This window comes from Talpa europaea (assembly GCF_964194135.1).
Source record: "Talpa europaea genome assembly, chromosome: 9".
In the NCBI taxonomy this organism is placed as follows: domain Eukaryota; kingdom Metazoa; phylum Chordata; class Mammalia; order Eulipotyphla; family Talpidae; genus Talpa; species Talpa europaea.
In genome coordinates this window covers 29,336,845-29,350,371 of record NC_140076.1, presented here as the reverse complement: position 1 = coordinate 29,350,371, position 13,527 = coordinate 29,336,845, and the positions used below count along the sequence as shown (strand labels likewise).

The 13,527-nt window shown below is 35.8% G+C and overlaps 1 protein-coding gene across 3 annotated transcripts in view; it reads left to right on the top strand.

The window, feature by feature from the left end:
• Window positions 1–772: 772 nt before the first annotated feature.
• Window positions 773–13,527, top strand: part of STIL (STIL centriolar assembly protein) — a gene marked incomplete at its 3' end in the record, with an annotated part of 36,232 nt that continues 23,477 nt past the window's right edge. For 2 of the 3 annotated variants that reach the window (XM_084242760.1, XM_084242759.1), the window contains exons 1-7: window positions 773–876; window positions 2,962–3,074; window positions 3,415–3,602; window positions 4,609–4,856; window positions 7,819–7,902; window positions 9,391–9,477; window positions 11,010–11,160. In XM_084242760.1, the coding sequence (XP_084098886.1) occupies window positions 785–876; window positions 2,962–3,074; window positions 3,415–3,602; window positions 4,609–4,856; window positions 7,819–7,902; window positions 9,391–9,477; window positions 11,010–11,160 (963 nt within the window). In that variant the 5' untranslated portion in view covers window positions 773–784. The remainder of the gene's footprint in view (window positions 877–2,961; window positions 3,075–3,414; window positions 3,603–4,608; window positions 4,857–7,818; window positions 7,903–9,390; window positions 9,478–11,009; window positions 11,161–13,527) is intronic. The other variant, XM_084242761.1, reaches the window with a different exon arrangement.

The following is a 13,527-nucleotide window of genomic DNA, read 5'->3' as shown; positions in this document are numbered from 1 at the left end:
AGAAGAAGGTATTCTTAATGAATGACATGGTGAAAATTCTTTCAGTTCAACCACTTAATGATCTCCAGTCATGCAAATGCACTGTTATACATAGCTTACTGTCAGAGCTTTCTTGATTTAATTACATATGATTTTAACTCATATTTTCTTCCCAGTCCTTTTTTTCCATTGCCTTTTTCTTAATGTGATTTTGTCTTTACTCACATAAAATAAGAACTTTGTGGTGGTATCCTATGTGATTTAGCATTGAAACCTTGTGTTTACACAGCCAATATTATCTTTGTTGGGAATTACTTAAAATAATCATGTTTGATGTTTCAATAATAAAACTTAAGTGATAGTTCCAGGACCCAAGATACCAAATTTGGAGACACTGAAAAATGAACACTCTATTATAATAAAGTTTTTGTGCTTTTATAATTTTATTGGGTATTACCTAGCATATATCTAGCAATTAGTTCAGAAGGACTGGTTCATACTCATTTTTTTACTAGTTAAGTGGGGTTTTATAGGATTGATGATTGAAGTTCTTTTTCAAAAGCTTGTGTGTGTGTAAATTTATATGTGCATACAGGGAAAGGCCAAAAAACTTTTTTCAGTGCTTTTCTCCTGATAAAGTTACAAGTCATTTTCTTTCTTACTTTTCACAATATTTTTCAGCTCTTTTAAAATTACAAAAGTAATCATAAAAAAACCCATTACTTAGTTTTTTGTTTTTTTTTTTAAATAAAATTTGTACTGCTTTTAATTTCAAACTTTTTTTTTAAGGTTTCCTACAAGCAAGATGGTACCTTTCTACTTTCCGCCATCAAAATGTGCACTTTGGAACCCTACACCGATTGGAGATTTCATCTACTTACGTCTCAATTACTACAGGTATTTCTTTTTTTCCACATCAAACCAATGTAAACAGGAGTCAAAGAATGTGTAAGGCAAAGCTGATTACCATGGCTATTTGAGTTGTTGAGTTTTTTGGGCTGTTTTTTTTTTACTTTTGTATTCAGATTCTGCACCTTCTTAACTCTGTTGCTCATGATTTTGAGAAACAACTTAATTTCACAGTTAAAATACTCTGCAAAGAATTATAGGAATTCAAAAGAGACAAAATATAATAAAAACTTGAAAGGACATTACTTACAGAGTATTAAGAAGATAAAACTGATATGAATAGATAGACCATATTAAAAAGAATATCAAATATTGGGCCTCCTTGGTAGCACAGGGGTTAAGTCTTAATTAAGCATTATTACCACGATGGCCTGAGTTCAATCCCCGGCCAAGGAGCTAACCCACATATGGAAAGGACAGCAGACCTCTTCTATTTTGGCCACCCTTCCCTCAGCAGTGTATTTCAGTAAATCTGCCTGTTCTGCTCCCCACTCTGTCTCTGGTGAATCCTCTCACCCCCTGCACCTCTGACACCTCAGTTCTTCTATGCATAAATAAATAAATCTTTAAAAAAAAAAGAATATCAAATATTACAGTTATGGTCAGGGTCTTGAAAGAAAGACATAGAAGCTTAGTTTTAAAGTAATAGAAAATTGAGATCCATTGAGATTTTTTTTTTTTTTTTTAAATAACATTATCATAGGGGACTTTATTTATTTATTTATTTTTTATAGAGGCATGTTTTATTTATTTATTTGCTTGTTTCTTTGTCTATACATGCACTGGGCACAGTCAGAAGCGCGGGAGGGCGAGAGAACTCACCAGAGCCAGAGCGGGGAGCAGAGCAGGCAGAAGGACCGAGGCACACCGCTGAGGGGAGCAGCGGGCGGCAGGAGAGGTCTGCGCGCCATGTGGGACCCTCCTCCGGTGGCCGGGGAGCAGCCGGGGATCGAACCGGCGCCGCAGAGGTCGCCGGCAGCTCCGCAACCCAGCGCTCAACCGCTGCGCCACCGGGGAGGCCCCCATTGAGATTTTGTATGTAAGAAGTTGCTTATTAAAAGTAGAATTCTTCTAAGAATTCTGGATCATAGTAGGGAGAAACTAGAGTGAGTCTAGTTGTGAGTTTATTTTTGGTAATGTTAGCAACACAGATTTATGCCACAGTGGTTTAAGATGCTGTAATTGGAGTCAAATTCATGGAGGGTCCAATCCTGATTCTGCCAGTTCTTTATGTGACCTCACTGAAGAACCCATTGTTTAGTTTCCTAATTTATAAAATGAGTATGATGAGAACTTGTTTCATAGTGCACTTACATGGATTAAATGAGACAGACTCCATAAAGTAGCAGTTGGCTCAGTGCCGACATAGGAACTATTCAATATATGGTAGTATTATAAGGATTTAAAGTAGAGTAGCAGTATTAACATTTAGAGGAAATAGTGAAATAAAGTGTTTTAAAGAAACAGGTTTGTAGCATTTGATGTTCCTCTAATAAATAGAGGAACAGAAGGAAAAATAAGTCAAAAAGTCTTTGAGTTCTAAACCACTTTGCATTGAAGGATGGTCTCATTGACAAAAAAGGTCTGGGATTTCAATTAAATGTTTATTAGACTTACTCATTTTTCCTTCCATGTCTTTTAGCCTATCCTATACCCTGCCTTTGACCATAGGATTTCCCAAAAATGATCTTTCTATGCATTTTTTTAAAAAGATTTATTTATCTATGCATATAAGAACCGGGATACAGACCAGAGGTGCAGGGGGTGAGAGGACTCACCAGAGACAAAGTAGGGAACAGAACAGGCAGCTTGACTGAAAAACACTGCTGAGAGGAGCAGCGGGCGAGCCAGGAGACGTCTGCTGCACCATGTGGGTAGCTCCCTGGCTGGGGATCGAACCCATGCTGCAGTGGCTGCGGATTGCTTCATAGGCTGCATCCTAACCTCTTGCACCACCAGGGAGGCCTCTCTACATTTTTAAAACTGTATGTTATATTTTAGGTAGCATTTTGTGGAAGGAGGGTTTTTCATGTATCAGATCATGTTCATAAAAGACTTTTTCTTATTTTTCAGAAATCCAAAACTTGTGGTAACTGAAAAGACCATCCGACTTGCTTGTCGTCATGCTAAGCAGAATAAAAAAAATTTGCCATGCTTTTTACTTGGTTCTCTCACAATAGATGAAGGTAACATACTTAAAAACATGTATTTATATGATTTTAATAGACATATTTATTGATTTTTGACTATAGTAGCGTTTATGTATACTAGTGAGGATTATTATAATTGTTGCTGATTTTCTTTGCTGTATACCAAGGCTGTGAAGATGAATAAAACTTGACATTACCCATCACAGACTTCACAATCTGGTCAGATGGAAGAATATATATGCAAATCATTTTTTAAAATAAGAGTTTAGTGTGCCATTAGTATGAACGACTTGCTTTGCTATAATGTAGACTTGCTTGATTGATTTCACCTTTTTAATTGGCATGCTATATAGTAACAGCTATTTTTGTTCTTCAGATGAAGAAGGTGTGACATTGACAGTAGATCGCTTTGATCCTGGTCGAGAAGTACCTGAATGCTTAGAAAGAATCCCTACTGCTTCTCTTCCTGGGGACTTTGTGATTCCATGCAAAGTTCAAACACAAGGACTTTGTTCACGAGAAATAATAGTTCACAATGCAGATGACTACAGTTCAACTTTTAAAGTGAGATTTGTTGATAACTTGATCTTCGTGTGTGTGTGTGTGTGTGTGTGTGTGTGTGTGGTATAATTGACATAACATATTTAGTTTTAGGTGTGATTATTCTTAATTAAGCATAAGAAACAAACATTGTATACTGTGCTATATTTTAAAGAACCCATACCATACATATTCATCATAATTTTTGATTGGATGATGACTTAAAATGCAATTAAATATGGTTTGTGAGGCAAAGATTAGGATGGAGATAGGGATAGTATTCCAGAAGAACAAACTGTGGCTAAGATAGCAACATGCAAGAGGTATTCAGGGAGATGTTAAGGGTAGAATTTTGCTGGATTTGTGGGCAGTCGGACTGGAGTATTTGTTTGACTATAGAGAGAGCCTTGTCTTCCATGTTAAAGAATTTAATTTTTATTGAATGGGCCTATACAGTCATTGAAAGTTTCTGAAAAGAGAAAATACTTTAACATCCAGGATAATTAATCTAATAGGACAGACTGACTATAAAGTCAGAATGAATAGTTAAGCTATTATAGTAATCAGGTATGTATTTGAGAGGGGACATTAACCTGTAAGACTAGAGAGGACACAGTGGGCATAAGCAGCTATTGAGGGAAAACTAGCTTGGCAGTTTGAGGTAACAAGAAAAGAATCAAGGAGAAATGGATTTCAGATTCTCTGAAATAAATTAACTTAATGTCCATTGTTTTCCGTGTACTATTTATTGGAAGTGTAAGAATTTGAAATGCTGCTGGGTGGGACATTGGACATTCGAAATATGTGGTGGAACTTGATGTAATAAATCATATTTACCCTGATATAATTACACATGTAACCTTTTGGTCACATGGAAGAAATAAGAGAATTTAAATGTTGCAAATCAGAAGTCATTTATTTTTGTTAGTGTAAGATATATATGTGTTTATATACCAGTATGAAACAAAACCTTTAAAGATATGGACACATTTCAAAGTTTTAATGTAATTGCATAATACTGATTCCTCAGGCTCTGCAGCACCATGTATGTAGCAAAGATTCCTTGGATTGTGGTAAACTGCTTTCCCTGAGAGCACATATCACTTACCGGGAGAATTTGGACAGTGTGGATTTTGACTTGCATTGGGCAGCAGTAACTCTGGCAAATACCTTTAAATGCACACCTGTGAAGCCCATCCCCATTATTCCAACAGCTCTGGCAAGAAACTTGAGCAGTAATTTGAATATTTCTCAAGTTCAAGGTACCTATAAATATGGGTAAGTAAAAGATCTGTTAGTCCAAAGTTTTAAATATTGGTTGCATTGGTACTTTTTCATGATGTCCACATAATATGAAATGATTGCACAGTTAGTTTACATGGAAGAGAGCTGTGGTAGTAAGATAAATAACCAAGAAAAGTGGCAAATGAAGTTGTTAATTTTTGCTCAATATAATTTTCTTCGAGTTTGCCCATCCCCAAGAAAAATTTGAGTATAAATTATATTAAAATTGGTTGTATTTTGTGATTTCAAAATATGAGGAGATGTCCCCTATAACATTTTACCTAGGTTTTAGGGCATTGTCTTTTTTTCTTCCTCCCCAGTTTTGTTCTTTTATTTTAATTTTATTTTATATATATTTATATATATATATATATATTTTAAGGATTTATTTATTTATGCATACAAGAGCAGGGGTACAGGCCAGAGGTGCGGAGGTGAGAGGATTCACCAGAGACAGAGTGGGGAACAGAACAGGCAATCGATGGAAGTACACTGCTGAGGGGAGCAGCTGGCGAGTCAGGAGAGGTCTGCTTCGCCATGTGGGTTGCTCCCTGGCCAGCCGGGGATGGAACTCGTGCTGCAGAGGCTGCAGACAGTTTCACAGACTGCGTCTTAACCCCTTGCACCACCAGGGAGGCCCTGTTCCTTTTTTTTTTTAACTGTACTTTGATTATATGCCTAAAAGAGGCTAGAGAATTTATTTACAATATATACTTCTAATTGTGAATAATTAACATTCCAGATAAAGGACATAGCTAAATAGAAATTTACATACTTTGTAGTATTCTTGCTTATCAAATTGTCAGAAGGTGGAGTTTCCTCATGCAGCTAGGGCAGCATCCTCTCTAGTTTCCTATTGCCACTCTTAGTTTCTTAGGAAATATAAGCCAAATCGCACTCTCTGATCCTCAGCAGGCCTGCTTCCCTGAATCTTCATTTACTTTTTTTAACCATTGTCTTCTCAGCTATGTTAGACAATGTAGGCCAACCTTTGCTTCAAAGTCTAAGCAATTGGCTCTGGCTTCCTTTCCACTGACTCCACCCTAGTTCCTGTTAGATCTCTAGAGCCAAAATGTTTGCCAAGGTACACTCAACTCCAAGTCTTGTCTTCTGAAAGTACCTCTTCAAACAAGAATAAGAAACAGAGAGGATTTTTCTCTTCAGAGGGTCCCTGGAATCGCAGGAAAGGATTTGAGACTCAGGTGCTGACCAGACAGAATACCTTTCTGGTTGGACTAGCACAAAGGAAGAAGTGTTGGTATATTCCAGAATAATGGAGTTGAAGCAGAACATTCAGTTAATTAAGTGGAACCTTTATTTCTCTTACAGTAGTAGAGAGCTTCTTAATTGGGGCATGAAAATTTGCTTGACATTAACAAAAAATTAATTTCTTTTCCCTAGTGCTATGTTCATCTACTAATGAACCATAAATTTACCTGTCTTTGAATTTTTCTGTGGTCCCTTGGGATGCCAGTAGTAACACAAAATAGTCTATTTTCTAGTTACCTATTCTTCTCACCCCATCCTACGTAAAATTATTTATGAAATTTGTGACATTTATCCCTTTCTTTGACCACATTCATATGTGTACCCTAATATTTATTAGGATCCATATGGAGTAGAAACTTTTAGAAACAGGAATTTAAAAAATTTTAAAAGGTTATGTTTTCTGTTCATTAAGTATGTTAACATGCAAACATCATGTAGCTGAACATAATGGGGACTTATATATTCAGGGCAAGGAAAGCAGAAAGATGTGTCCAGTTCACCTGGGAAAATCACAGGAAGCCTGAGAAAATCACAGGAAAGCTGGTTCTTTTAAAGAATAGGAATTTATCAGTTGATCAAGGCAGAAGAACTTTCAAAGCAGGTGTGTTATTGTTCCATAAATCTGCCAACTCAGGCTTAATCAGCTTGTCACATGGCCTGATAAAATCATTATCTGTGTGTTTTACTATTATTTTTTTTTAAGATTTATTTATTTATTTATATAAGCACTGGGTACAGTCAGAAGCGCAGGAGGGTGAGAGAATTCACCAGCGCCAGAGGGGTGAACAGAACAGGCAGACCGATGAAATACACTGCTGAGGGGAGCAGCGGGCGCAGCAGGAGAGGTCTGTCACGCCATGTGGGACCCTCGCAGGCAGCCAGGGATCAAACTGGCACTGCAGGGGCTGCGGGCAGCTTTGTAGCCCAGCGCTCAACCGTTGCGCCACCAGAGGAGGCCCTGTTTTACTACTATTATAGCAATAAAATATATTCTATTTGATAGTACTATCAAGTGTTGGTATCACACATTATTTGTGTGTGTTTTAAAGCCACAATAATAAAATTAACTCTCAACAATCTTGCATTTATTCATGTCCTTAAAACTTACTGTCATTACTGAATCACAAAGTATGAATGTAACGTGGCCCGTTTATGGAAAAGTAGGCTTTTGGAGTCTATCACGATGTCGCCAAAGTTCTTTGAGAGTGGTTGGAGGAGTATAGAATATATTATGGCACATGGAAGGTTGAATATTCCTCATCTAATTGACTTTAGTGTGAAGTCATGTCTGTTGCAGCCTTATCAAGTCACCTGGATACTTCCGCACTTCTAGTAATAGGAAAATCGCTCTTCTCAGGGAAACCTATTCTATTTGATTCTGAAATTGTCAGCCTTGATTTTAATAGTACTTTTGATAAAAATAACTTGATACTTAAAGAGCAAAACTTTTTAAAAAAGGTGTGTAATCTTTAATGTCATTATAATAGTGATATAAAATCTGTTTAATCTTTTCCTCTCATTGGAGTCTTTGTATTTTGAACTGTTTATGTATGTGTGTGTGTAACTGAGAAAATATCATTTAAGTCAGCTCCCCTGCCTAAAAGATGCTTCTTTAGCACTCAGGTTATCTTACTTAGGTAAAAAGGACCTACTTTCAATTGTTTTTACATCAATGTTTTCCATTTAGATATCTTACCATGGACGAAACCCGTAAGTTGTTACTTTTGTTGGAATCTGATCCCAAGGTTTATTCTCTGCCATTAGTGGGAATGTAAGTATTGCATTATTTACGGAAACCTTTCAGCCGCAGATATGTTCAAATGTATAAGCATGTGAATCAGCTGTACTGTGAATATATAATACTTAGATCACCTTCATAAGCCTTAAAGACAAATGAATCCTGAACTTTCTTGTCATAATAGCAGAACTTGTTAAAATGCAATTTTGTCCAATTTAAGAATGCTAATATATGAAACCAACAAAGTTGAATTTTTCTAGTTGACATCAAAACCTTAGAACCCTATTTCTTTAACTTTCCCTGCTATCCTGATACCTTGAATAACCTAAGGCCCAGAATAACTGTTTAATTTCACTGCCAGGCAATTTCGCAGAAATTCTTTTTAGTGTTAATGACTTTCTCTTTCGAGTTAATAGCTAATGACATTTAAACAAATTATTCAGTCAGAAATTTATGTTCAGTATTTACTGAGTGCTTACCATATGCATAATATTATGTTTGGAACTGGGTTGGAATTTAAAGCTCCCCAAGGAATTTATAATCAAAGTAAGGTGATAAATTAATTAAATATTCATACACAGAAAGATAAATGGTAAGGAAGGTTATGATTTATTATCAATAAGCAGTATGGATAGAGAGCACTATTAGTGTTTGTAAGGGAGACTAGGAGACATTTTGTTAGAGGAAGGCAAACTTTAGCTGGGCCTGAATAATAGGTAATAATAGAAAATGTCTGGATAATAGAAAGGAGGCTTGGTGGGGAGAAAACCCATATGGGAATAGTATGTGCAAAGTTAAAAAAAAAATGAGAGTGTTCTGTAACATGGGATCTTTTACAGTGTATTTGCTGTGATCCTGGTATATACTATGGGTTTTGATGCTAAGTGTGTATCTACTAAGATCCTTCTGTGTTTTAGGCTACCTATATATGTAACAGCATTTAATCCTCTCAGTAACTATAGTTTTAGGCTGCTAACTTCATTCTCCCCTAATTTAGCCCATTTTTCCAGGCCAGACTGACTCCAGTTGATTCCTGTCTTCACCTCTACTAACCACTTTTTCTCCTCCCGCTTCCCATTTGTCCTTCATCTCAGATGGAAAAGGAGAGAAAGAAAGCAGAACTACCTACCTAATCATCTATTTTCCTTCTTAATAATAATAATCATGGTCAGCATTCATAGATTTCTTATATATGAGGTCTGTTTTTTTTTTTTTTTTTGGTTTTGTTTTTTTTTGGTGGGACCCTCGCTGGCGGCTGGGGAATGAACTGGCGCTGCAGAGGCTGTGGGCAGCCTTGCAGCCCAGCGCTCAACCACTGTGCCACCAGGTGAGGCATATATATATATATATATATATGTATATATATATATATACATATATATATATATATATATATGGTCTTTAATGTGTTTCTGGTGAATGCCAAGAACCGTTGTCATATTATTTTGAGAATATAATCTAAAGTATATTAAGTATTAATATGTAAATGGCTATAATTTTAATTTCTACTTTTTGTTTTAGTTGGCTGTCTGGGATTATACATATCTATAGTCCTCAGGTATGGGCTTGCTGCTTGCGATATGTGCTTAGTTCTTCCATTCAGGAAAGGCAAGTGATATTTTCTTCAGTCATATGTGTGTATGTATATGTATGTATGTATACAAAGTGTTTTTTTTCCCCACCAGTCTGTCTTTTACTTAGGTTAATTATATTTTTCCTAGACATTTTTATAAAGTCAGATTTATCTGTCTTTTTTTCTATCTTGCTCAGAAAGGATTTGCCCACATTGGAAGTATTTATTGAAATAAAAAAATGTCTTGTATTAAGATGTTTTTAAAGTTCTACTTTTTACATTTTATTTCATTTTTTCAAGACAATTTTATCTTCAGTAAAAGAAATGTTTATTGTAGTGTATTAGTTTAGCTAAGTCTTATTATCCATGATTGGTCATGTTTTAAGTCTTTTTTTTTTTTTTTTAAGATTTATTTATTTATGCGTAGAAGAACTGAGGTGCAGGCTGAGATGCAGGGGATGAGAGGATTCACCAGAGAATGAGTGGGAAGCAGAACAGGTGGATCTACTGAAATACACTGCTAAGGATAGCAGCGGGCGAGACAGGAGTGGTCTGCTGCACCATGTGTAGGTTAGCTCCATGGCTGGGGATCAAACTCAGGCCACAGCAGTGAGAAAATGATAGCGCTGAGACTTAACCCCTAGGCCACCCTGTTTTAAGTTCTTATTGACAGTAATTGCGCGATAAAATTAATTTTAAAATTCTGTTAGTCTGTGTTCAGTCTGAAACATAGGCAATTTCTTTGATATTTGAACTCTTTAATTACTGCCAATCCTTTCAAAGGAGGTTTGAACCGAAGTGGAGTCAGCACCAGTACTATATATGGTACTATATAGCATTCGTCGTAAGGGGTACAGAGCAAGTGGTCTGACTCCAAAAGAGGAGTTGCACAGAATAAGAGTTCTGTCTCTCCACTGTTTGGTTTTATTAGTATTCTAATACATTCCCAGATTGTTTTTCTTTCACATTTTACAAAAAAGCAACAACTACTAAAAGTATTTTTAAATAGTTTTAGTATATGCTTAGAGAACTTTTGATGATTTTATAAAATTTGAGTCATGTAGTGATTAATAAAATTAATATTCATTTTATCAGTTTGTAATAGTCTAATATTATAAATAATTTAAATATCTACTTTAGAACTCTAGAGAATCAATAATGATAATGTTGGATGGATAGTCATTAACAAAGAATAAGGAGGTTTGAGGGATAATATGGAATAGTAACTTGGGAAAAAACCCAAGATAGTCAACTAAAAAATAGCAGTTGTGAATAGTTTGTATAGTATGGTCTCATTTTTGTTAAATTGTATAAAATATTTGTGTATGCCTGTGGTGAAATTCTGGAAGTATATACACAAACTTGAGAGTAGGATGGGGTGGTTTTCACTTTCATTTTATACAATCCTATTTCTATGTCTTTTTTTTTTTTTTTTTGCTGTCAAGTTTTCTTCTAAACTTTGACTCTTTCATCAGTCTGTTAACAGTTCTGAGAGACTCATATGGGACTGAGTATACTCCTGCTATTCTCAGAAAGTTTTAATTAAATGTATTTTTTTTTTCCCCAGAGTTTTTTCAGAATCTGGAAATTTCATTGTAGTTCTCTATTCTGTGACACATAAGGATCCTGAGTTTTATGAATGCCTCCATTGCAATGACAGGTTACCCAACCTTCGATTCCAGCTAATAAGCAGCAAGGAAACACTACATTTTTTCAAAGTAAGTGATTTGTTTATCCAGTCCATTAGTGACTGGTAAGGTTTGCATGTTGACAGTTTGAACCTAGTGTTCATTACCCTTTAAAATAGTAACTCAAACTACTTGGCTTTGTTTATTTATAATCAGTGTTAGTGAATATTAGCTTTATTTGCTTTTGGCTAATTTTGTTTCATAAAATTTAGACCATATCTTTAGAACTGAATTATATTACAGGATCAGATGTTACCCACAGAGTATCTTGCCCATGTTTTTCTAAAGTCTTCAAAGACTGTATCAAGAATTTACATGTATCATTTTATGATATTGAAGGTTAATTTTCATCTTGGTGGTTTCTTTACCCTGATTGTTATTTTTAAAATGTATAGGTATGAAAATGCATGTTGTGCAAAAATGAAAAATGATGTAAGAATTATATAAAATACAATATATTATAAAAAATGTATAGGTATGACAAATAGCTTCTTACCTTTAAAGTCAATGTCTGTAATAAAAAGTATGCAATAGCATTATGGCTATTCTGGCAATAAGAATAGGTTGTTTTATATCTAAATACATATATGAAAGTACACTTAGGTGATGGTCACAGAAAAAGTAGATCATCAAAACCTTAAGTGTCATTTTATGAAAACATTCAAAGAGCTCAGTAAAATGAGTAGTTCTATGTCTCAAACCAGTAATTTAAAAAATTCTTAAATACAAAAATACTGGTGCCTGTTCTGCTCCCCACTCTGTCTCTGGTGAATCCTTTCACCCTCCTGTGCATCTGGACTGTACCCCGGCTCTTATATAAAGATAAAATCTTTAAAAAAGAAAGAATGAAAATGAAAAGTTCTCCGTATATAAAAGTGGGCACTAGAGTTCATGATGTATTAAAAAAAAAAAGAATGTTGTGATTTGATCTTCTATCTATACTACTATATTTTTCTCCATGTCAGTGTGAGGCAGTTTCTCTCTCTCATCATTCATATGTTCACTGTAGTAGTACTTCTAATTTTCTTCAAAAGTTTATCCTTTGTATTCATAGCCTGGCTAACTATTTGGAACAAGAGGCCTAGCTTTTAAGCCTATCTCACTTTTGACTTATCTTCCTCACTAAACTCATTCATTTCTAGCTTATGATTTTAAAGTAAGAGACTCATGACTCTTCCTTTCACTTGAACGCTTAGAGGCCATTGTAGGGTTGTCAGTTACCTAATTTCAATATTGTGTGACTAGTCATAACACACAAAACATCTGTCAGGTTTGTATCTTACGTGGGTATGGTTTGTGGCCCCTTCTAAATAATTATCGCATCAACATAATTACAACATATCAAAAATGACTGAACACAGTTGCTAATGAGAGATAGAATAATAATGAAAAAGTTTGAAATATTGCAAGAACTACAAAACGTGACACAGATATGAAATGAACACATGCCATTGGAAAAATAGCATCGACAGACTTGCTTAATGATGATCACCCACAGACTTTCAGGTTGCAAAGAATGGCATAACATGAAGCACAGTAAAACAAAATATGCAAACACAAGCACAATGGAATATGTTTCAGCCATAAAAAAAGGAGGAAATTTTGTCATTTGCCACAACATGGGTGGATCTTGAAGTGACTTAAATCAGACAGAAAGACAAATGCTGGGGCCTCCCTGATGGTGCAGGGGATTGAGCGCAGTGCTGTGAAGCTGTCTGCAGCCTTTGCGGTGCGAGTTCAATCCTCGGCCAGGCAGGCACAACCCACATGACGCGGCAGACCTCTCCTGTCTCGCCCACTGCTCTCCTCAGCAGTGTATTTCAGTCAGTCTGCCTGTTCTGTTCCCCACTCTTTTTCTGGTGAATCTTCTCACCTCCCGCACCTCTGGCCTGTACCCCACTTAAAAAAAAAAAAAGAAAAAGACAAATGCTGTATGATCTTCTTTGTGGAATCTTCTACAGAAAAAAAAGCAGTTGGCCCTCCATGTCCATGGTTTTTCATTTGTGGATTTAACCAATCTCAGATTGAAAATATTATGTAATTATACCTACATAGGTTGTATTTGTACTGAACGCGTACAGTCATTCTCTAGACAGTGCAGTGTAACAACTATATTAGGTATCTATGTGGAGGATATGGGTAGGTTTTATGCAACTAATATTCCCTTTTATATAAGGGACTTAAGTATTCTTGGATTTTGTTATCTGTGGGGAGTCCCAGAACCAGTTTCCTAAGTATATGAAGGGCAACTGTACCTGTAGATCTAGAGAACCAACTGATAGTTTCCAAGGAGTGATGGGATTGGCAGTTTTGGACAAAATTGAGTGATGATGGTCAGAAGGTACTAAGAAGTCCTGGGGATGTGATGTACCACGTGGTGGCTTTAGTCAATATTTG